This window comes from Pogoniulus pusillus, chromosome 1, assembly GCF_015220805.1.
Source record: "Pogoniulus pusillus isolate bPogPus1 chromosome 1, bPogPus1.pri, whole genome shotgun sequence".
Taxonomy (NCBI): domain Eukaryota; kingdom Metazoa; phylum Chordata; class Aves; order Piciformes; family Lybiidae; genus Pogoniulus; species Pogoniulus pusillus.
Window position 1 is genome coordinate 19869997 of NC_087264.1, and position 23825 is coordinate 19893821.

The window sequence follows — 23825 nt, forward strand, 5'->3', positions numbered from 1 at the left end:
CCTGACATCCTGTGAGCTTGTGAGCCTATGATCTTAAAGGTCTTTTCCAAGCAAATCAGTTCTATGGTTCTATGCTTTTCATTCACCTCTCTATTGTGCCTGCACTTTGTGAAGGGCAGGACATGCGAACACAGCCCCACAAGCCATGAAGCAATAGATGCAACCCTTGATACCTGCACCGCCTGCAAGTTTGCAAGATAAGGAACAGGCTTCCCTGCAGCCAGGCTGAGATGGGATATCTAAAGCCCCTACTGATATTTGCTGTCTTTTTCCCCAGGCTTTAACCCATAATCACTTTTAAAACCATAACTGCCTGTTAGTCTCTGGGCTGTAAAGCCATGCTAGCACAAAAGGGACGCTTGGCTCAGCGACACATTGTCAGCCAGTGCTTGCTTCTGAAATATTTAACTTGTGCAGGCTGCTCAGTTGCTCTCTGGGCGTTGTCAAGGACCCAAGGAGGTTTTTAATTCTTAAGCAGGCACGTGAAACTGAGCCACTTCCAAGAGGTCATGTTTTGCAGGTAATCTAGAACACGATCTGCCATTGTAAATGCTCTGGGCGGCTGTTTGACCTTGAGGAGCAGCCAGCAACACAAGAACACTCTGCAACAGACTGCACCTCAATTACTGGGTTCAGTTTTCAGCCCCTCACTACAAGAAGTAGTGCTGGAGCAGGTCCAGAGAAGTACAATGAAGCTAGTGAAGGGTGTAGAGAACAAGTCTTCTGAGGAAGATATTCAAGGTCAAACCTGGAGTGGCCTTGAGCAACCTGATCTAGTTGGAGAGGTCTTTGCTAACTGCAGGGGAGTTGGACAAGATGACCTTTACTGAACTTCTTTACTGCAAGGGTCCCAGAGCACTGGCACAGGCTCCCCAGAGAAGTTGTGGAGTCTTCTTTGGAGACTTTCAAGGCCTGTCTGGATGTGTTCCTCTGTGATTTGTGCTAGATTATGTAGTCCTGCTCTGATAGGGGTTGATGATTTCCTTGGGTCCCTTCCAACCCAGTTCATTCTGTGATTCTGAGTGGCTGAGGGAACTGAGCTTGTTCAGCCTGGAGAAAAAGAGGTTGAGGGAGGACTCTCTGGCTTTCTACAGTTTAACTTCACGAAGTTCAACAAGACCAAGTGCAAGGTCCTGCACCTGGGTCGAGGCAATCCCAAGCACCAATACAGGCTGGGCAGTGACTGGCTTGAGAGCAGCCCTGAGGAGAGGGACTTGGAAGCTCAGTGTGAGCTAACCAGTGTGCTCTGGCAGCCCAAGCAGATCCTGGGCTGCAGCAAGAGCAGTGTGGGCAGCAGGACGAGGGAAGTGATCCTCCCCATCTACTCCGCTCTGGTGAGACCCCACCTAGAGTGCTGCATCCAGTTCTGGAGCCCCTTTTACAAGAGGGATGTGGGTGTGTTGTAAGGTGTCCAGAGAAGGGCCATGAGGATGATCAGGGGGCTGGAGCACCTATGCTATGAGGAGAGACTGAGGGAGTTGGGGCTGTTCAGTCTGGAGAGGAGAAGGCTCCCAGGTGACCTTCTTGTGGTCTTCCAGTATCTGAAGGGAGCCTACAAAAAAGCTGAAGAGGGACTTTTTAGGATGCCAGGTAGTGATAGGACTGGGGGGAATGGAACCAAGCTAGAAATGGGTAGATTCAGCCTGGATATTAGGAAGAAGTTCTTCAGCATGAGGGTGGTGAGAGGCTGGAATGGGTTGCCCAGGGAGGTGGTGGAAGCCTCATCCCTGGAGGTGTTTAAGGCCAGGCTGGATGAGGCTGTAGAGTGCCTGATATAGTGTGAAGTGTCCCTGCCCATGTCAGAGGCACTGGAACTAGATGCTCCTTGTGGTCCCTTCCAACCCTGACTGATTCTATGATTCTGTATCTTCCTGTTGGAGTCAGATGGGGGTTGGTCTCCTCCCCCAAGCAGATGGTGACAGGATGATAAAGAAATGGCCTCAAGTCGTGCCAAGGGAGGTTTAGGTTGGACATTAGGAACAATTTCTTCCCTAGAAGGGTTGTCAAGCCCTGACACAGACTGCCCAGGGCAGTGGTGAAGTCCCCATCCCTCAAGGAATTTAAAAGACATGTCGGTGTAGATGTGACAAGGAGAGACATTGTTTAGTGGTGACCTGGCAGTGCTGGGTTAAAGGTTGGACTTGATGATCTTAAGATTCTCCTCCAATCAAAATGATTCTATGACTCTATATATAGTCCCTAACATGCACTTCTTCCCAAGGAGTGTTTTCAGGGTGTAGGTTTCTATCACCTTTCTGCAGGTCAAGCACTGAGATGCTGGTGCAAAGCTGGAGATGGGGAGATTCAGAATGGATGTGAGGAGGAAGTTGTTGAGTATGAGAGTGGTGAGAGGCTGGAATGGGTTGCCCTGGGAGGTGGTTGAGGCCCCATGGCTGGAGGTGTTTAAGGCCAGGCTGGATGAGGCTGTGGCCAGCCTGATTTAGGTTAGGGTGTCCCTGCCTATGGCAGGTGGGTTGGAACTGGCTGATCCTTGTGGTCCCTCCCAACCCTGACTGATTCTGTGATCACAGAATCACAGAATCATAGAATGGTTTAGGTTGGATGGGACCTCAAAGATCATTCAGCTCCACCCCCCTGCCATAGGCAGGGACACTGAATCTCTTTTGCTCAGATCATCACACTTCAGCTTTGATGCCACATCTCCACCCCACAGTTACTCGAGTCTCTCTCTTCAGAGTAAGAACCTGTCTTAACTAAACATCTCACACTGGGGAAAAGACCCATTGCAGGCACTTGTAGCATCAGCTGTGTGATCTCCTGGCTCTCCAAGGTACGATCCAGGGACTCAGCAGCCTGGTTCCTCGGAGAACAAAGCCTCTATTTGCTCTACAAAGTTATGCCATCTACATTCTGCTTCCTGTTTACCAACCTTTTCTGTTCATTTACGGAAACTACTATGTCTCTCCATAAACACGTTTCAAAAGTAGGTGGTGCTGTCTCACCAGCTTCCCATCCCTTCTCTGCAGACTGGGAAAACTGAGCTGCAAGGACTGACACGCACAGTTTATTAGTGACTAATTGGAGATCTTAACTATTGAAAAATGCTGACTTCTCAAATGGCTTTTTTACTACAGTATCACTCTTAAAGAGTGGTAAGAATGGCTTTAAAAGCACGTGCCAAAACACGGAATCACAGAATCAGTCAGGGTTGGAAGGGACCACAAGGATCAGCCAGTTCCAATCCCCCTGCCATGGGCAGGGACACCCTACCCTAGAGCAGGCTGCACACAGCCTCAGCCAGCCTGGCCTTAAACACCTCCAGCCATGGGGCCTCAACCACCTCCCTGGGCAACCCATTCCAGCCTCTCACCACTCTCATGCTCAACTTCCTCCTTACATCCACTCTGAATCTCCTCACCTCCAGCTCTGCTCCATTGCCCCTAGTCCTGTCACTCCCTGAGAGCCTAAAAAGTCCCTCCTCATCTCTTTTGTAGGTCCCCTTCAGATGCTGGAAGGCCACAAGAAGGTCACCTGGGAGCCTCCTCTTCTGCAGCCTGCACAGCCCCAACTCTTTCAGTCTGTGCTCACAGCAGAGCTGCTGCAGCTCTCTGAGCATCCTCCTGGCCCTTCTCTGGATACTCTCCAGCATTTCCACATCCCTCTTGTAATAGGGGCTCCAGAACCATCTCAGATCTTCTCTTGCTGCACAGACTACACAGACAGAAAGCTCTCCTGAAGCCCTGCACAGGTGAAAAAACCCCAAACATTTGCCTGAGTGGATCCCACTTCTACAACATGTAGATGTAGCTCCATGTCCTCAGTTAAGTTTTGGACTCCCTGTGTGGAGGAGTGCAGTGTACTGCTGCTTGTTTTGGGGCTTTTAGACCTGGATGACAGCAAGATCAACTCTGGACACAAACTGGAGCAGAGGGAGTTCCACCTCAACATGAAGAAAAAATTCTTTACTGTAAGGCTGAGCACTGGAGCTCTGGAACAGGCTGCCCAGAGAGGCTGTGTGAGTCTGCAGACTTTCAAGACCCATCTGGACATATTCCTGTGTGATGTGCTCTAGGTGTCCCTGCTTTGGCAGGTAGGTTGGACTAAATGATCTCCAGAAGTCATTACCAACCTCTGCCAATCTATAAGTCTACAATTGAGAGTAGAGAGAGAGTACCCTGGTGAGTGCCAGGAGGATGCAGCCAGGCTCTTCTCAGTGCTGGCAGGACAAGGGGCAGGGGGTGGGAGCTGAGGCATAGGAAGTTTCCTGGAAACAAGAGGAGGAATTTTTTCACAGTGAGGGTGACAGGACATTAGAACAGGCTGCCCAGGGAGGTTGTGGAGTCTTCCTCCCTGGAGATATTTAAGACCTGCCTGGATGCATTCCTGTGTGATCTGGTATGGGTGGTCCTGCCCTGGCAGGGGGGTTGGACTGGATGACCTTTCCAGGTCCCTTCCAGCCCCTGACATTCTATGATTCTATGATTCAAGTAATTCAGGAGGTCACACAGTGGTAGCTGAAGAATGCAGCAGCATGCTTCACCTCGAGGTGGTCCAAGCACTGAGCAGCAGCCCTGGCAGCAGTGGGAGGGCTCAAGGAGCTATCAGGGTGCCCAGCTTGTCCCTGCTCCAGCTGCTGAGGAACACGCAGCTCCTAAAGGCTCAGGGACTTGCAGGCAAAGGGCAGCTGAGCAGAAGCTGCTGACCACAGCCTGGAGTAGCACAGCTCATTGTGGCCACACACTCACCCAGGCCAGGACACGCAGCAGGAAAGCAGCAGGCCCAAGCTGGCAAAGGGATAAGCCAGATTGGAGCACCCTCTCCTTTGCTGCTATCAAGCCTGGGCACGCAGGAAGCCTCCAGGGAGGGGAGCAGCTCAGGAAGTGGCACTGCTGCTTACTCAGCAGAAGGCCTCATTGTCTGCAGATCTGCTTCTCAACAGCTCTCATGGGAGAGCAGCTGCTGTCTCTCTGAAAGCAACTGCCCATCTCAGAGGATTTCACTTCCTTCAGTTTAGCAGGTGGGAAGGGAGGGAAGGAGCTCAGGAGGAAAACAGAAGAGCTCAGCCTTTAGTCAGGTGAAACAGGCAAACCCCTGTGGACTGTCCCCAAAGGTGAGGGACAGCACAGACACAAGTAAACCTTTAAAAAGGCATGATTCAAGAGGAGACACCCAAGGAACAGCACACCTGAGTCCAAAACAGAGGGAGAAGGTGATAGAAAAGACATCTCCCCCCTTTACAGTGACTCATTTTGCTTTGAGGAACCCACTGGTGGGTGACACAGCCATCTTATGCAGCCCAGAAACCACAGAATCATTTTGGTTGGGAAAGACTTTTAAGATCATCATCTCCAACCACTATCTAACTCTACCACGTCTGATGCTAAATTGTGTCTCTCACCACCACACCTCTGCAGCTTTTAAACACCTCCAGGGCTGCTGATCTTGGGCCACCTGTTCCCAGCGTTTGAGAACCCTTCCGGTGAAGAAGTTTCTTCTAACACCCAGCCTGAGCCTCCCCTGGTGCAATTTGAGGCCATTTCCTCTCATCCTGTCACTTGGGAGAGGAGACCAACCCCTATAACCAGACTAATAAGCATCCCAGACACCATTTGGTGTTTCATTGGCTGTTCTGGATGCTGGGCATTGCCATATTTAATGCTTGGGACCCACGTTCCTCAGCCGGTGGATCCCAGGAGAAAGCAGCAAACTCTCAGCTATGACAAGGCAAGGCAGAAAAACCTGCTGTTGGGTCGCACCCTCCCCTTAATGCTTTACACAGCCAGAACAAAAACGCTGAGAAGAGTCATTTCCTGCAACCAGAAGATGCTGCTGGGAGGCAAACAATCGATGCCAGCACAGGGACAAAAGCAGCACTTTACAGCTCCTTTCCAGTATCTGAAGGGGGCTACAAGAAAGCTGGGCAGGGACTTTTTAGATGATAGGACGAGGTGGGGATGGATTGGAGGTGGAATGGGGGAGATGCAGACTGGATATTTGGAAGAAATTCTTTACAGCGAGGGTGTGTGAGAGACTGAAACAGGTTGCCCAGGGAGGTCCCTTCCAACCTAAACCATTCTATGATTCTATTCTATGATTCTTGAACACCTGGAGGTGTTCAAGGTAGGATGAGGTTTTGAGCAGCCTGCTTTAAGTGTGATGGCAGAGGGGTGGAACTAGATGATCTTGAAGGTCCCTTCCAACCCAACCTATTCCATGATTCCCAAGTTCTTTGGTCAAGACCCACAGTGTTCCAAATCATAGAATTATAGAATGGTTTAGGTTGGAAGTGACCTCAAAGCTCAGCCAGTTCCAACCCCCTGCCATAGGCAGGGACACCTCCCACTAGAACAGGTCTCTCAAGGCCTCATCCAACCTGGCCTTGAACACCTCCAGGGAGGCTGTGGAGCACAGAGGAACAGAATGTGGTCAAAGATCACCTTCTGTGCTCCTGTGCTCCACATCCTCCCTGGGCAACCTGTGCCAGTGTCTCACCACCCTCACTGCAAAGAACTCTTTCCTAACGTCCAGTTTCAATCTCCCCTCCACCACTTTAAACCCATTCCTCCTCATCCTCTCATTACAAGACCTTGTCAATAAGTGCCTCCCCAGCCCTCCTGTAGGCCTCCAGATACTGAAAGGCCACTCCAAGGCCTCCTGGAAGCCTGCTCTTCTCCAGGCTGAAGAGCCCCAACTCTTGTAGCCTGTCCTATAGTCTTGTAAGCCTGTCCTGTAGACTTGTACCCTGTCCTGCAGTCTTGTAGCCTGTCCTGTACCCTGTCCTGTAGTCCTGTACCCTGTCCTGTAGTCCTGTACCCTGTCCTGTAGTCTTGTAGCCTGTCCTGTAGAGTTGTAGCCTGTCCTGTACCCTGTCCTGTAGTCCTGTACCCTGTCCTGTAGTCTTGTAGCCTGTCCTGTAGAGTTGTAGCCTGTCCTGTACCCTGTCCTGTAGTCTTGTACCCTGTCCTGTAGTCTTGTACCCTGTCCTGTAGTCTTGTAGCCTGTCCTGTAGTCTTGTAGCCTGTCCTGTAGAGTTGTAGCCTGTCCTGTACCCTGTCCTGTAGTCCTGTACCCTGTCCTGTAGTCTTGTAGCCTGTCCTGTAGTCTTGTAGCCTGTGTTGTTCTACTGCTGCCTGATTTAATAACTACAAGTGTTCACCAGTGTGGCAATGGTGCAGGGAACAGAGCCAAGTAAAAACCCACTAACATCCACATCCTGATGTTAATTTTAGCCCTCCTCTGCAAGTAAACTCTACTTAGATGAATTTCCCATGCCAGCAAGAAGCAGCTGAGCTGGCTGTACCGCCAGGATCACCAAGGCTTGCTGTAAATGCCATGCCAGGACAGTACTTAGCAGTATTATCTGCTGCTTTAAACGCCAGAGCACGAACTCTGGCAGTGTGTGAGGCGGGTAGGGGACACTGGTGAGCCTCTGGTGTCAGCAGAGTGTAGCCTCAGCGCAGCCTGCACGCGTTCATCAGGGGAGGCCACAGATGGAATGTTTTCCTTGGCATCCTCCCCTCTTTGCTCCCACTGCATGAAAGAGCAAGGCTTCCTCGGAAACTTTTACTGTCACCCACTCAGGATGCCTGCAGTCTAGGAAATCTCCCATTCTTCTAGACTTGAAAGACACCGGCTTCCTTTTGCTGCTGTTCCACAGGGGGGCTGTTTGGTGTGTGCCACCCAAAATAAATCAAAAAATAACTCGAAATTTGGTATTTCTGAAGGGATAGAAGATCACAGGCTCACAGGATGTCAGGGGTTGGAAGGGACACAAGGAGATAATCGAGTCCAGTCCCCCTGCCAGAGCAGGACCATGCAATCTAGCTCAGGGCACACAGGAACACATCCAGACAGGACTTGAAAGGCACCAGAGAAGCAGACTCCACAACCTCTATGGAGAGCCTGTGCCAGTGCTCCACAGAGCCTGCTCCAGTGCTCCTACAGTAAAGAAGTTCACCTTTATCATAGAATCATAGAATCAATCAGGTTGGAGGAGACCTTCAAGCTCAGCCAGCCCAACCTAGCACCCAGCCCTAGCCAGTCAACCAGACCATGGCACTAAGTGCCTCAGCCAGGCTTTGCTTGAACACCTCCAGGGATGGTGACTCCACCACCCCCCTGGGCAGCCCATTCCAATGCCAATCACTCTCTCTGCCAACAACTTCCTCCTAACATCCAGCCTGAACTTGCCCTGGCACAACTTGAGACTGTGTCCCCTTGTTCTGTTGCTGGTTGCCTGGCAGAAGAAGAGCCCAACCCCACCTGGTTACTGCCTCCTTTCAGGTACTTGTAGTCAGCAATGAGGTTACCCTTGAGCCTCCTCTTCTCCAGGCTAAACAACCCCAGCTCCCTCAGCCAGCCTTATGTTGAGGTGGAACCTCCTGTGCTGCAGCTCACATCCACTGGTCCTTGTCCTGTCCTAGGGAGAAGGATATGGCAAAGTCATCTTTACACACACAGTCCCACCTAAGAGCACAAAAGTTGTGTGAGTCCAGAAGGTGACCACACCTGTACCTCTGTGCTTGACTCTAGTGAGACCACACCTCAAACACTGGTGTCATGGGTTGGATTTGCACCCCAACAAATTGGAAATTTACCCTCCACAGTAGATTTACCACTCTTACTCAGAGTTTTGGAAGTTAAAGGAAATGTGTATTTACAAAAGTGGACTACATACACATGTATAAAAAGCAATAAATATGCAATTAGGTATATACAAGAAAGCTGGGGAGGGAGTTTGTAGGCTGTCAGGTAGTGATAGGACTGGGGGGAATGGAATCAAGCTAGAAATAGGTGGATTCAGACTGGATGTTAGGAAGTTCTTCAGCGTGAAGGTGGTGAGACCCTGGAAGGAGTTGCCCAGGGAGGTGGTGGAAGCCTCATCCCTGGAGGCATTTAAGGCCAGGCTGGATGAGGCTCTGGACAACCTGATGTAGGGTAGGGTGTCCATCAGCTGAACCTGATGATTTTAAAGGTCTCTTCCAGACAAAATGATTCTATGACTCTACATCACCTGGCCTGCCTGAAGCGGCATGCTCCAGAATGACCACAGAACATTTTGCTGGCTTTGTGTTGTGGATGCTGCATCCCAGGCCTGATCCATTAGCTCAGGAACAACTGCCAATGCAAGCTTTCTTCTTGTCTTCCTCCATGCAAGCCCTGCTGGCAGGAATTCATGGGATCATAGGCTCACAGGCTGTCAGGGGTTGAAAGAGACCCAAAGAGATCATCCAGTCCAACACCCCTGCCAGAGCAGGACCATAGAGTCTAGCTCAGGTCACACAGGAACACATCCAGACAGGTCTTCAAAGTCTCCAGAGAAGGAGACTCTACAAGCCCTCTGGGGAGCCTATTCCTGTGCTCTGGGACCCTTGCAGTAAAGAAGGTCTCCCTTGTATTGAGTTGGAACCCCTTGTGCTGCAGTTTACAATTGCAAGCAGCCCTCTGCTCCAGCATGCCAGGCCTGGAAGACCAGCCTTGTAATGCTTGCATGTACCAGGCTCACTGGCACAGTCCCCAGGAGCACATGGGAGTGACGTGTTGCACACCTTCAGTGCATGAGTGGATGGTTCTGCTCTGTGTGGAACATGCTGGGACACCTGGGGACAGGAGGCAAGAACGATGGCTGGGTTTGGGAGCACTCACTTTCCCAAGTAGTTTGCCATTCACTGATTTACAAGTGACCCAAAACAATGAGAGGCCACAAACTCACTGACACTACATATCATAAAACAGTTTGGGTGGGAGGGAACCTTTGAAGCTCATCTATTCTAACCCCTTCAGTCAGCAGGGGTATCTGCAACTAGAGCGGGTTGCTCAGGACCCCAGGCAACCTGACCTGGAATGCTTCCAGGGATGGGGAATCTACCATCTCTCTGGGCAGCCTGTGCCAGTGTCTCACCAACTTCAGCATTACAAAACCCAGCATCCTAAGATGGGGTTTTAGTTTTACATAGGAGAGATTGTTTTCAGAGGGTTCTGGCGAGAGCCCATGCTGGAAGTATGGTGGTAGGACTGCTCAAAGCTACCTCCCCATCTGGGCTCCTGGCTTCTGCTGCACTACCCCTGCCAAAGACTCTACACTTCATCACCACGCTACCCAGATTTGTCTGCTGGCAGGCAGAGAGCCAAGGCCTTGCAGCCTGCCTGAATGTACCTGGAGTACCGGGGCCAGCTCTGGAGTCCTCAGCACAGCAGAGGCAAGGACCTGCTGACGGGTGGCCAGAGGCTAGCAAGATGATCAGCCTGTGCTGAAGGCAGGATGCCAGCTGGGATGGTTCAGCCTGCAGCAGCCTCCAGGCTGGTGCCCTTCCAGCGCTTGAAGGGGCTGCTGGGAAAGGTGGGGACAGGCTGTTGGTCACGGCCCGTTGTGACAGGTTAGGCGGTGAGGAGTTAACTCAAAGCGGTTTTTCTGTGGAGGCTGGCGAGATGCTGGCCCAGGTTGCCCAGAGGGGTGGTAGATACTCCATCCCCGGAACCATGCCGGGTCAGTCTGGGGCTGTGAGTTGCAGATGTCTCTGGTGACTACGAAGGGTGGGACTGGATGACTTTTAAAGGTCACCATGCCGTGACTCTGTAACGATGCCAGGAGGTGCCAGCCCGGGGCACTCCAGCCCGCTGACCGGAGCGCACCTCAGTCCGGCGCCGCACCGCACCGCACCGCACCGCACCGCACCGCACCGCACCCGCTTCCCCACGCCCAAGCACGGGGGCGCAGACTCTCGCAGCTCAGCTCCTTCTCGCAAGCCCCCAGCCCCGTCACTCTTCCCTTCGCAGGCGCTCACAGACCGGGGCGGGGCGGGGCGGGGCGGGGCAGGGCAGGGCGGGGGGGCGGGGCAGGGCGGGGCAGGGCAGGGCGGGGGGGGGCGGGGCAGCCCCCCCAGCCGCGCGCCGCTGCCGCTGACGTGTGATCGCGTGGCGCCTCTCCCCACTGGAACCCCGCCCCCTTACTTCCGGCCCCCGCCGCGCAGGCGCAGTCCCTGCCCGAGGCCGCGCGGGAAGCGGGGCAGCGCGCGGCCGGGCGCCGCGCGGCGGAAGGGGGTGGGGAAAGGCTCGCCCGGCCCCGCCCGCCCCGCGAGCCGGCGGCAGCGCATGCGCAGTGCACCGCGGCGCGTGCCGGCGGAGGGCGGGGCCGCGGGGCCGCGGGGCGGGGCGGGCGGGGCGCGGGCCGCGCGTGCGCGGTGCCGGCGGAGGAGGGGAAGTGAGGCGGCTCGCGCGGCGCCTTTTCCGGTGGTGCTGCTGAGGGAGCGGCGCGGAGCGGAGCGGAGCTGGCCCCGAGCCCCGCCGGGCCGTCCTCAGGTAACTCGCCGCCGGCGCCCCGTTGCCTTTTCCTCCCTCGTCTGCCTTGCCTCGCCGCCCTGTCTCACGTTCTCTGCGTCCCTTTGCAGGCTAGGACGCCGAGCCGCCGCCCTCTGAGCCGGCATCCATGAGCTGAGAGGCGCCGGGGCGGGAGCCAAAGCAGCGAGCCGGGCGGAGTCGCCGACGCCTGAGGCCCGGCGGAGGAGCGGAGCAGAGCGCGGCGCGGCCACTCTTTCTGATACCGCCGAGGCCTCCCCTCTCCCCCACCCCTTTCCTCCCGCCCTGCTTCTTCCGCAGCCGCCCCATGCGCGGCCGGCGTTGAGCTCCGCCTGCCCTTGCCCTGACACCCCCCCCCCCCCTTCGCCCCCTTCGCCCCGCCGGGCCGGTCCCGCTCCGCTTCGGCCCCCGCCCAGCGCGGGCTGCTCGGGTGGGTCGGCGCTCGCCCTCGGCTCCACCCCACCCCCCACCCCGGAGGCGCCGGGCCCCTTGGATGCCGCCGAGATGGGCAAGGTGCTGTCCAAGATCTTCGGCAACAAGGAGATGCGGATCCTGATGCTGGGTCTGGACGCGGCTGGTAAAACTACCATCCTGTACAAACTGAAGCTGGGCCAGTCCGTCACCACCATCCCCACCGTGGGCTTCAACGTGGAGACGGTTACGTACAAAAACGTCAAGTTCAACGTGTGGGATGTGGGGGGCCAGGACAAGATCCGTCCCCTCTGGAGGCACTACTACACGGGCACGCAAGGCTTGATCTTTGTGGTGGACTGCGCCGATCGAGACCGCATCGACGAGGCCCGCCAGGAGCTCCACCGCATTATCAACGACAGGGAGATGCGGGACGCCATCATCCTCATCTTCGCCAACAAGCAGGACCTCCCCGATGCCATGAAACCCCACGAAATCCAGGAGAAACTGGGCCTCACCCGAATCAGGGATAGGAATTGGTACGTGCAGCCCTCCTGTGCTACTACAGGGGATGGACTCTATGAAGGGCTGACATGGTTAACGTCCAATTATAAATCCTAATGAGAGCATTTAACTATTTAGTCTACAAAGAATTAAAGAAAACAAAACAAACCGACAAATAACCCACATGGCTTTCTGGAAGAATGATTCTCTACTGAAAAGTAAAAGCATCCATAGGATTATGATCACCTTTCTCCAGTTACCACCCTTTCCTTCCGCACACTTGACTGGATTCCTGTTTTAACTCTTTGCTTGGCGTTAGGATGCTCTAACCTCCGAATGTGACACATGAACACAAGCACTAGATGCTATGGCAGACTTCCAGCAAGCAGGGGAAAGACACATTGTAGACTCGCTAAGTAACTTCTTTTTTTTTTTTAATTATTATTTTATTTTAATTTTTTTTTCCTCCTTGATTAGCCCTTAAGAAGGTTTGATTATTCTGGGGGATGGCTGGGGAGGGTTTGTTTTCAGTGTATGCTTTTTCTGGTTCCTTTTTTTTTTTTTTTGGGGGGGGGGGGGTTAATTTTTTTTTCTCTCCTTCACTCACTTGCTGTAGATTGCTACATTTTTGCCTTCACGCCGAAAATATGTTGCTAGGTCTGCTTCATCTAGTAAACTGAAAATTATTGCTTAAAAAAAAAATCAAACTGCAGTCTGTCTTTTTAATACTGAAGACTCTTTTTTTTTTTTTTTTTTTTGTTCTCTTAAATTTCTGTTAATCTGTAACTAAATAGTGACTCTCAGTCTTCATCTCTCGGCCTCATAACGCTACGAATCCTTGCCTGCAGCGGCAGATAGCGTGGATATCACTGTTCAAAGTGCATATCAGGCCCTAGTGCTCACCAGGTAACGTAAGAACTGCTTTGAAATGTCAGCTGGGGAGTTCTGAACCATACATCATGCATGAGGAGGCAACTGAAAGAAGTTCCCCATACCACACAGCAACCATATAGCCAATAAGACATGAAGGCTCTTTGTAGTTCCAGGGTAGATGCTCTTGAGTTTTGCCTCTTGTATTGCAAAGTTTAATGTTTAGCTGCGGTTTGGGGGTTTTTTTGGTCGTTTGTTTGTTTTTACTCCTCGTGTCGGTCTCTTGAGTCAGAGCAAGATGGGTCCCTTCCAGAAAATGCAGCAATAACATGGCAGTGTCACAAATTTGACTTTAAATTGCAGATCTTAAGGCAAAAAGCTAGCAACCGGCTTGCCTGTCAAACTACTTTCATCTCAAGACGGTTGAAAGCATCTACAAAAAAAAAGAGTTGTTCTGATTCTTTCTGATGTGCTCATGGAGAAAGAAGCTTTATTATTTCCTTTTCCATTTTGTAGACTTCCGTGCTAAGCTCTAAGTGAGCTCAGACCTCCTGCCATCTGAAAAATAGCCATTTTGAGGGGAGGGAGGAAAAAAAAAGTCCAACCCGCTCATGGATTTAAGTTTTCCACAGCTCAACTGAGCTCCTGCAGGTAGTCGCAGCCTTCATCATCCGTTGTCTCCGGCAGCCGGTTGTTGCTGTAGGTCCTGTAGGAAGGGAACTACGTCGGGATGTCTGCAGCCCATTGAGTAACTACTCCTGATGAGAGCGGGGAGGAGGAAAGGGAACAGCGAGTGAGGGAGTAAACGACTATGAATGTAAACTTCCATAATTAGTTCTTAAAGGGCAAGCAGCTCATTTGCCATTTCACAGCTTGCAGAAGTGACTGGCAAAAAACCAAACCCCAAACATCCCATCCCGCCCAGACAAAGTATTAGCCTAAAAACTCAATCAAGTGTTAATGCTGGGTGCACAAAACGTTAAAAGCAGCTGGTTCTTACTCAGCCTTAAGGATTAACTTAAGATTTCCTCAAGGAGTTAAACTCCATTGGGGAATTCTAGGAATGTATGCTACACAACCAGAAGAAATTTTTTTTTTGTTTAGTTTTGGTTTTTTGTTTTGCTTTTTTTTGTTGTTTATTGTCAAAGATTTTTACGTGAAACCAGGGGGGGCATTACACTACAGTTCTGCGGTGTTGACTTTGCATGCTGAGTACATTGTATATGGAAGCTCTTAACCAAAGATGTATGGGAAGATAAAAAGCATACTGAGTTTGCTTCTGGAATGCTTTTGGACCACTTCAAAGTTCCTTTTAGAACCTGGTTCCAAATGATTTCTCTCAATGCGGGGACTGAATGGGGTCTGGATGCTAGAAGATAGAGCACTGATTGACTAGAAGCCTTTATGGTGGAGAGTCTGCAGCAGCTAAATGTAGAACAACTTAAACCTCAGCTCCAGAGAAGAGGAGATGAGATGTTTTTTTTGTTTTCCTTAAGGCTTTTTTGCCACTGGAATGTCATTGCTCTATTTTCTAATTGGTTGTGTTTGGGTTTTTTTTGGGGTTGTTTTTTTGTTTGTTTTGGGTTTTTTGGTTGTTGGGTTGTTTTTTTTTTTCTGTCGATGTAACTTAACAAATAGTGTGGTGGTATAAAGACTCAAAAACTACAAGAATCTGGTGACTGTTTTCTTCTGGAGCGTAAATAAAGCAGCCAAGCACAAAGTAAATGCCTAAACTGGAAAACTTGAAGCTCTATTAATGGTTCTTGAACTTTCTTAAATCTCTTCTCAGTCAACATGAAACTTCAATCACTTCTTTTTTTGGTGTCCAAGTTGATTTATGATGTTTCCAAGCACTGGGGCAGAATTCCTTCTCTAGACTTTACGCTAAGTTGAATCCATAATTTTGTGTTCCCTTAGTGACTTTGTTATTCCATTTTTTTTTTCTGTAGGTGAAAGGAAACTGGTTTATGCTTCTGAATTATTTTCTTGTTTGGTTTTTTTTTTTTTGAGTGGGGAGGTTGGGAGAGGGAGGGGGAGAAAAAAGTTACTGAAACGTGATGGAGAGAACAAAAATAAATGGCCATTGCCGCCGAATCACAGATCGAGGTTTCACTTTCAACACATCCTTTCTAGGTTGTAGCCAAAGCTCACCATGGAATAGTGGCCACCAGGCAGCCAAGCAGAGCCTGTGGGAGCAAGTGGCAAATTCTGTGAGGAAATGCTATGATTTGGAAACTTAATTTGGAGGTTCTAATAGCGCATCAACTTTTGTGTTCGCGTGAATCTATGGAGTAAGTTCTGAATGGCGTTAATTCGTGTCCCATAAGTGAATGAGTTTGTAGACTGTGATCTCCCTAACTAAAAAGTAAACAGGAATTTCTTTTCTTTTAGCTCTTTTTTTTTTTTTGTGTTCTCAGTATGGCTGTAGGTGTTGGTAAAGAACTAATAAGCAGAAAATAAAGCAATTATACAGCAGAGCTCTCCTGGTATCTTACTTATGTTTAATCCTGAGAGAAGCAGGAAGGGGCAATACGGTGCTGGAGTAGGAGTGTCCTGCCAACGCAGAGGGCTCTGTTCTGTATCTCAGATTCAAAAGCCTGTCTCCTCCCAGATGTAGATTAACTACTCATTTTATCAGTGGTGCTGCTTTAATGCTCCCAGTTGCAGTTCAGAGTCTTTGGCCAAACTTTATTGGCAGCCCCGTGTAACCCAGGGGAGGTGAGAGGACAGGGAGGGACTGTGGCTGAGTGAGGACTTGGTTGGAAAGGGAGGATGAAGCTGCACAAAAGGGAAGCTGAGTGAGTAGAGGTGTGCCTGTGGAGTGATAGATGTGAGTTGGGAGGTCTCTGATGAACAGGTCTCAAGTCAGTCTGATGAGAGGACTTGGGTTGGTGCAGCGGGACCCCAGCGGTGGGGTTACTGCAACAACAGCTGCTGGGCTGGGAGCCGCCTCAAATTACCAGCAGCCACTCGAATGAGCAGCCAGCGGAAGTTTGAGGTGTCTTGCAGCACCCACAACTGCAGGTGGGAGGCCAGGAGACAAGGAACTGTGTCCGTTCTTGTTGCAAAAGCTTTTGGGAATCACCAGGAAACCTTTGCTGAGCCTGGCTGCTGGGGTGGCTGCAATCCTCAAAGCCTTTTCTCTACCAGGGTGTTGAGGTTGGGCTCCGTCTACCTGAATGTCAGTTAAGGGTGTGGCTGTGTAAATGAACTTAACTCTGCCTTAATTAAACGACTGGGGAGTTTGGAGACAAGGTTCCAGCAGAGTAAACTCACATCTCTTTCACTGGAGCACTTAGTCATGTCTCCAAATGTCAGCACCTTCTCGTTTTCAATCAGACCTTTGTTACAGCAGCAGTTAGCATGACTCCCCAGAGCACCCTTCCAGTGACTCACACCTCAGCAGGCCTTTTTTTTTTTTTTTTGGTGGTTTCCCAGTCACAGAGCCATGGCCCTCATGGATAGGATTGGGGAAAATGTCTCTGCCATCAGCAATTGGAAATTAATCCTGCTTAATGCCATAGGTTTGCCAAAGGAATGTCTCCTGTTTAAAAACCAATTGGTTCTAGCATCAAAACGAGCTGTGATAGCTGTTTGCTTCACTGATGGACCTGGGTAGTGTTCTTCTTGTTACTGAGAGTGGGAGAAGTGACTGCTGGGAGTGGAGAGTTTACTCTGGGAACAGGACAAGCAACTGGTGGGAATGGAGAGCTTGCTTTGGGAGCTGGGAGTGGAAGAAGCAACTGCTGGGAGAGGAGAACTTGCTCTGGAAATGGGGGAAGCAACAGTTGGGAGTGGAGAACTTGCTTTGGGAGCTGAGAGTGCAAGAAGCGACTGCTGGGAGAGGAGAACTTGCTCTGGGAGTGTGGAAGTAGCCTTGGTGTGGGCACCATGACTCGGACTTCCCACTAACACGTGGTCATGCTTTTTACCTTGGGTTTGTTTCTAATGTCTGTCCAGCCTGATGGGCTCAGGACTCTGAAATCCCCTCAGCTTTGATGCTCTCTGGAAAATAAAAGCTTTGCAATTGCCATGGGTGGGGAAACATCATCCTTGGTGAGTTGAGGGCATCTCAACACCCTAATTCTGTCCCTCTTCTGACGTCCTGAGGCCAACTGGAGCATCAAGGCTGCTGAAGTCTGTGTTTCAGAACTACCCTCTCAGGACTTGAGGCTGAGGTGGATGACTCGAGCTCCACAGTCTGCCTGGCTCTCAAAAGCATGAGGATGGGGAAGAGCAGCATTGCTTTAGTTCTGACGGGGAGAAGCGAGTGAGTCAGAGCCCCGTGGTGCTCAGCAGCCAGGGCAGCGGCCCCACATCGCGCCCGGAGCTCGTGTGAGAGGTGGCTTTTTATAGGCACTGGCCTGGCTGTGTGGTGTCTTACTCAGGACGTTGCTCTTCTCTTGCCCAAGAACAGGTATCTCACCTCAAAAAAACCAACCAACCAAACAAAAAAGGGTTCAAAAAAAACCCCCCAAACTGGTAAGGCTGTGACTCATCTGCTGACTTCTCCAGCCTCAGAGTCTCTCCATGGCTTAACAGGCTCAAGCCCTTGCTTTGCCTGCAGAGAACTGTTTCGCTTCCCTGAAGATGCATTTTGCTCCTCTGTGGCTGTTTTCTTTAGCTGTACCTTTTAGGATGGCATAAAATCATAGAATGCTTAGTACTCACCTTGAGTGCTGTGTCCAGTTCTGGGCTTCTCGATTCAAGAGAGATGTTGAGATACTGAAACGTGTCCAGAGAAGGGTGATGAAGCTGGTGAGGGGCCTGGAACACAAACCCTATGAGGAGAGGCTGAGCGAGCTGGGGGTGTGCAGCCTGGAGAAGAGGAGGCTCGGGGCAGACCTCATTGCTGTCTACAACTATCTGTGGTGTTTTGTGAGAGATGGAGTCATAGAATGCCTTTCCATCCCAAGTAGCTGGAGGTTGGCCACCTTGCTGTCTACAACTACCTAAAGGGAGGCTGTAGCCAGGAGGGGTTGGTCTCTACTGCCAGGCACCCAGCAACAGAAGAAGGGGTCACAGTCTCAAGTTGTGCCAGGGGAGGTCTAGTCTGGATGTTAGGAGGAAGTTGTTGTCAGAGAGAGTGATTGGCATTGGAATGGGCTGCCCAGGGAGGTGGTGGAGGTCTCCTCCAACCTGCTTGATTGTATGATTCTATGGCTTGCTTGGCATGCGTTCTCAGGAGGAGACTTTGCACTTTGAGCTTGTGGAACGTGGGGTCACACAGTCCTCACACTGTTAATATTTGCTGGTCTTGCCCTGGGGAGCTTTCTGCACTTTCTTTTTTGAAGACAAGGCTGTTGTGGAGTGGACACTCACCCTCTGATAGTTACCTTCCAGCGCAGAGAGGGGCACTCCTGCGGCCATCCCTTCAGCTTCACGTCTGCCAGAAGGCCCTTTCCCCGTGGGGGCTGGATTAGTCTGGAACTGACCCAGCTCTCCAGGAAGCTTTTCCTATCATGTACTTGTGGCTTTTAATCTGCTGCCCTAACTGTAACCCAACCTGGTGCCCAGCTTTTGCCAGAGAGCAGGAAGCTCTTGCAAGTGCAGCAGTGATTTGGCTCTGCCTTTCCTGCCGGAGCAAAGGTGACTCTTGAAGTGTTCAAACTGCATTGTCTTGGAGCTTTCAGGTTACATCCTACACCACAGAATGGGAGGGCCTGGAAGGGACCTCTGCAGATCATCAAGTCCAAGCCCTCTGCTAAAGCAGGATCGCTGCGTTCCAGTTTGTGCCTGTTGCCCCTTGTCCTGTCACTGGGCACCACTGAAAAGGGACTGGTCTCTTCTTCTTGACACTCACTCTTCAGATGTTTATAAGAAGATCCACCCTCAGTCTTGTCTTCTCCAGACTAAACAGCCCCAGGTCTCTCAGCCTTTCCTCGCAAGACAGGTGCTTCAGTCCCCTCAACATCCTGGTAGCCTCTGTTGGACACTCCCTGTCCCTCTTGAACTGGGCGCCTCCAGAAGTGAACGATGAGCTCAGCAGGGCAGAGTAGAGGGGGAGGAGAATCTCCCTTGACCTGCTGGCCACGCACCCCAGGATACTTGTCTTCTCCTTCTACAGGGTTGTTTTGGCTGCTCTGCCCTGCAGCAGGCTGATTTTCGTGTCAGGACTGAAAGAGCATTTTGAGGGGAGGCGAAAGGGAGCAGCAGGACAGGCTCTGTTGATTTGCTCCACTTCTTGTTGCCTAATGCAAAGCTTCAGGACAAAGCTCCCCAGCACCTGGCCAAGCTGGAAGAGGAGCCAAGTTCAGCAAGGCAGCAAAACCCAAAAGTAGTTGGCACTGGGCACTGCATTGTGGAAGATGTTGAATGGCTGCCAAAGAGCTGTCCCTGGATTTCGTTCTGGCTCACTCATCTTACAACCTTGGACTAGTTAATGAATTCAAAGCTCTCCAGCCCTTGCCTTCAAGCATCTTGACTATGGGGTGTGTGCAAGCCAGGGTCACTATCAGCTGGGCTGGGGCACCTGGACAGTGGTGATGCTCCTAGGCTGCTTTTTACTTTGCCTTAGGGCTGCTTCTGGCCACTGTGCTGCAGCTTTCTGGTGCTCCTAAGGGAGGGATGGGAATATTTTGGATCAAGGTAGCAGTGCATGTTCTCCCTTAGGTCGTGCTGCCTGCAGCACTGCAGCTGCAATCTCAGGATCTCAGCTCCTGCCTTACCTGTTTGGTTGATACCTAATAATGAAATGATCTTCTGCATTTTCCTCTTGCTAGGAGGCTCCTGTCAAACAGAGCATCAAACATTCCCAGATATGATTTCCACAGATCTTACTGATGATTTATGAATCATAGAATTGCTTTGGTTGCGAAAAGACCTCTAAGATCATTAAGCCAAATCATTGACCTAACCCCACCATGGCCTTTAAGCCAAAGTGCTATGTCCATATCTTTCTTGGGAATGATGAGTCCACCACCTCCCTGGGCAGCCTGTCCCAATTCCTGACTGCTCTTGCTGGAAAGAAAATTTTCCTAATGTCCAACCTAAACTTCCCCTGGCACAATTTGAGGCCTTTTCCTCTTGTCCTGTCACCTGATACTAGAGAGAAGCAGGAAGGATGCATCTCCCCACAAGGGTGGTCTACAGCTTTTCACCTTGTTTGAAGATGCACAGGAGTTTCCTTCAACTAAGGCATGTGCCTTATGAGGAGAGGCTGAGGGACCTGGGGACTTTTAGTCTGGAGAAGAGAAGACTGAGAGGGGATTTAGTCACTGTTTATCTGAGGGCTGGGGGTCAGGAGTGGGGGGACAGGCTCTGCTCACTGCTCCCTGGGATAGGACAAGGAGCAATGGATGGAAGCTGCAGCACAGAAGGGTCCAGCTCAATGCAAGGGGGAACTTCTTTGCTGTAAGGGTCTCAGAGCACTGGCACAGGCTGCCCAGAGAGGTTGTGGAGTCTCCTTCTCTGGAGCCTTTGCAGGCCTGTCTGGATGTGTTGCTGTGTGACCTGAGCTAGACTGTATGGTCCTGCTCTGGCAGAGGGGTTGGACTTGACCTCTTTGGGTCCCTTCCAACCCCTGACATCCTATGAGCCTGTGATCCATAATACATCCTCACTTTCCAAAGGTAAAGGTAGAACACAGAGCAGCTCTATACCTTCCCACACTGTCTATAGGGTATTCCCTTCTGGTCACAGTACTCGTAGCAAAGGGCTGCACCCTGCACACACAGCTTAGCTTTCAGAGATCCAGGTGTGTAGTAGATTCCACTGTGAGCCTGTGATCTCTTTGGATCCCTTCCAACTCCTGGCATCCTGTGGTCCTGTAAGGCCACGTCCAGTTGGCAGCCAGTCACAAGTGGTGTTCCCCAAGGATCAGTGCTGGGCCCAGTCCTGTTCAATATCTTTATTGATGATCTGGACGAGGGCATTGAGTCCAGCATCAGTAAGTTTGCAGATGACACCAAGCTAGGAGCAGGTGTTGATCTGTTGGAAGGTAGGAGAGCCCTGCAGAGGGACCTGGACAGGCTGGATGGGTGGGCAGAGGCCAATGAGATGAGATTTAACAAGGCCAAGTGCAGGGTTCTGCACTTTGGCCACAATAACCCCAAGCAGCACTACAGGCTGGGGACAGAGTGGCTGGAGAGCAGCCAGGAGGAAAGGGACCTGGGGGTACTGATAGATAGTAAGCTGAAGATGAGCCAGCAGTGTGCCCAGGTGGCCAAGAGAGCCAATGGCATCCTGGCCTGCATCAGGAACAGTGTGGCCAGCAGGACAAGGGAGGTTATTCTTCCCCTGTACTCAGCACTGGTCAGGCCACACCTTGAGTACTGTGTCCAGTTCTGGGCCCCTCAATTCAAGAAAGATGTTGAGGTACTGGAACATGTCCAGAGAAGGGCAACGAAGCTGGTGAGGGGCCTGGAACACAAATCCTATGAGGAGAGGTTGAGAGAACTGGGCCTGTTTAGCCTGGAGAAGAGGAGGCTCAGGGGTGATCTTATTACTGTCTACAACTACCTGAAGGGACATTGTAGCCAGGTGGGGGTTGGCCTCTTCTCCCAGGTAACCAGCAATAGAACAAGGGGACACAGTCTCAAGTTGTGCCAGGGTAGGTATAGGCTGGATGTTAGGAAGAAGTTTTTCACAGAGAGAGTGATTTCCCATTGGAATGGGCTGCCCAGGGAGGTGGTGGAGGCACCGTCCCTGGGGGTCTTCAAGAAAAGACTGGATGAGGCACTCAGTGCCATGGTCTAGTTGACTGGCTAGGGCTGGGTGATAGGTTGGACTGGATGATCTTTGAGGTCTCTTCCAACCTGGTTGATTCTATGATTCTAACCATACCCTGAAAGCCCCTTGCTTCGACACTAGACTCTCTTTAGCTCATGGGTTCCTCTTCACCATGCTGGTGCCCCCTGCCCCGCTCCCCGCCTGACTACACCATGGGGAAGAAGGAGCTCCACAGCTTCTCCTTCCCTTCTCTCACCGTCCCCAGCAGCTCCCAGCGCTCCCGGGAGCACCGCAAGCAGTGAAACTGGTTAGCCGCGGTGCCGCCGTCCCGCCCGCGGTGTGCCAGCTCCTCGGCAGCTGCATGCATCATTCAGCAGCTGGGCTGCTTTTTGGCCCCGCAGAATAAACCAGAGCTTCCCAGCACTTGGGGCTTGTACGGATTGACGTGTCCCATCGGAAGCTTGCAGCTTCCTCCTCTCTTGGAATGCTTAATGCCCGAGAGCTGGAATGTTTTGCTGCTGGTTGCTGTGAGCAGGCTTTGCTCTGGGGCTCTATCCCAGCAGACGGCCACCAGCCTCCCAAAAGCAAGTGCTGGATCCATGGATGCGTTTAACCTCTCCCATGTCTCCGGCATCTTCAGGTTGCCAAAAACGTGCACCGCGGCACCGAGGAACCCTCCGGGACAGCTGCGTGGGTATGAACCAGCTTGCTCCCAAACCTGCAGTTCAGGCTGGAGCACTCCCAGATGACAGATAGGGAGGGTGAGGTGACTAATGGAGAGTAAACATCCCTGTTGCACCCTCCTCGTAGGCAGGGATGTCTCAACACCCCGATGGCAGATATGGGAGGGGGGGGGGGGGGGGGGGGGGGGGGGCACAGCTGGCTCCACCAGCCCTGGGTTAAGTTTTGCCTCTCAATGTGGGCATTAAGGAAAAAGCTCTTTACCATGAGGGTGGTGGAACACTGGAATGGGTTGACCAAGGAGGTTGTGGAGGCCCCCATCCTTAGAGACATTCAAGGTCAGGCTCGATGGGGCTCTGAGCAACCTGATCTAGTTGTGGATGTCCCTGCTGACTGCAGGGAGTGCGGGGGGGTTGGTCTATATGACCTTTAAAGGTCACTTCCAACCCAAACCATCCTGCGATTCTATGAATGTAGGAGAAACTGGCAAAAGGCAGAAGCTATCGTAGCTGATATGTTCCTGGGGAGTGAGGGTGAGGATGTTGGCTGTGTGGAGGGTGGTGGGGACAGGAGGGTGACAGAGACACAAAGCAATGCCTGGAGGGAGAGTCTTTGTTACTCAAACGTTTATCTCCATTGGTTTCAATGTCAAACCCTTGGGTTGCCTCATCTTCTCCACTTTTTGTTGAGGTTTCAAGGTACTGCAGGGCTACTGTCAAAGCCTGCTCCCCATTTTGGAGGCACAGCTGAAATTATGCCAATGCCAAGGTGGCACTAGGAGTGACTGATGGGCTCAGCACTGCTCCGGCATGAAGCTGCCAGCACCAAAGGCCTGTGCCAGATTGGGGTTGGGGGAAGGCTGGGGGCTCAGCTCCACTTCTGGTCCAAACCAGGGGGAGGCTGGAGGCTCAGCCCCTACTTCTGGTCTCACCTGTGCCTGTGCTGAGCAGCTGATCCTGCTCACCTCACTTGTGGCAAATGCTTGGAGCAGTGGCATTGTTGTGTGGCCACCTTGTTGCTGCCAAAAGCTGTAGTGGTCTTAAGACTGTGTTGAGACATGGAGTGGCAGAGCTTAGAATCATTTGGGTTGCAAATGACCTTCAAGATCATTGAGTCCAGCCATTACCCCTACCCTACCATGTCCATCATTAAGCCATATCCCCAAGCACCAACTTTAGAATCATAGAATCCACCAGGTTGGAAGAGACCTCCAAGCTCATCCAGTCCAATTTATCACCCAGCCCATGCCAATCAACCAGACCATGGCGCTGAGTGCCTCACCCAGTCTTTGCTTGAACACCTCCCTGGGCAGCCCATTCCAATGCCAAACACTCTCTCTGGCAACAGCTTCCTCCTAACATCCAGCCTGAACTTGCCCTGGCACAGCTTGAGGCTGTGTCCCCTTGTTCTGTTGCTGGTTGCCTGGCAGAAGA

At 51.6% G+C, this 23825-nt stretch overlaps 1 protein-coding gene across 1 annotated transcript; it reads left to right on the forward strand.

Moving 5' to 3' along the window:
* Nucleotides 1–11174: 11174 nt before the first annotated feature.
* Nucleotides 11175–15518, forward strand: ARF6 (ADP ribosylation factor 6). The gene is made up of 2 exons (XM_064142907.1): nt 11175–11259; nt 11349–15518. The coding sequence occupies exon 2, from the start codon at nt 11761–11763 to the stop codon at nt 12286–12288; it is 528 nt and encodes a 175-aa protein (XP_063998977.1). The 5' UTR covers nt 11175–11259; nt 11349–11760; the 3' UTR covers nt 12289–15518.
* Nucleotides 15519–23825: the final 8307 nt, after the last annotated feature.

Bases quoted from the DNA above. Each gene is read 5' to 3' on its own strand.
- ARF6 (XM_064142907.1), top strand. From the start codon at position 11,761: ATGGGCAAGGTGCTGTCCAAGATCTTCGGCAACAAGGAGATGCGGATC.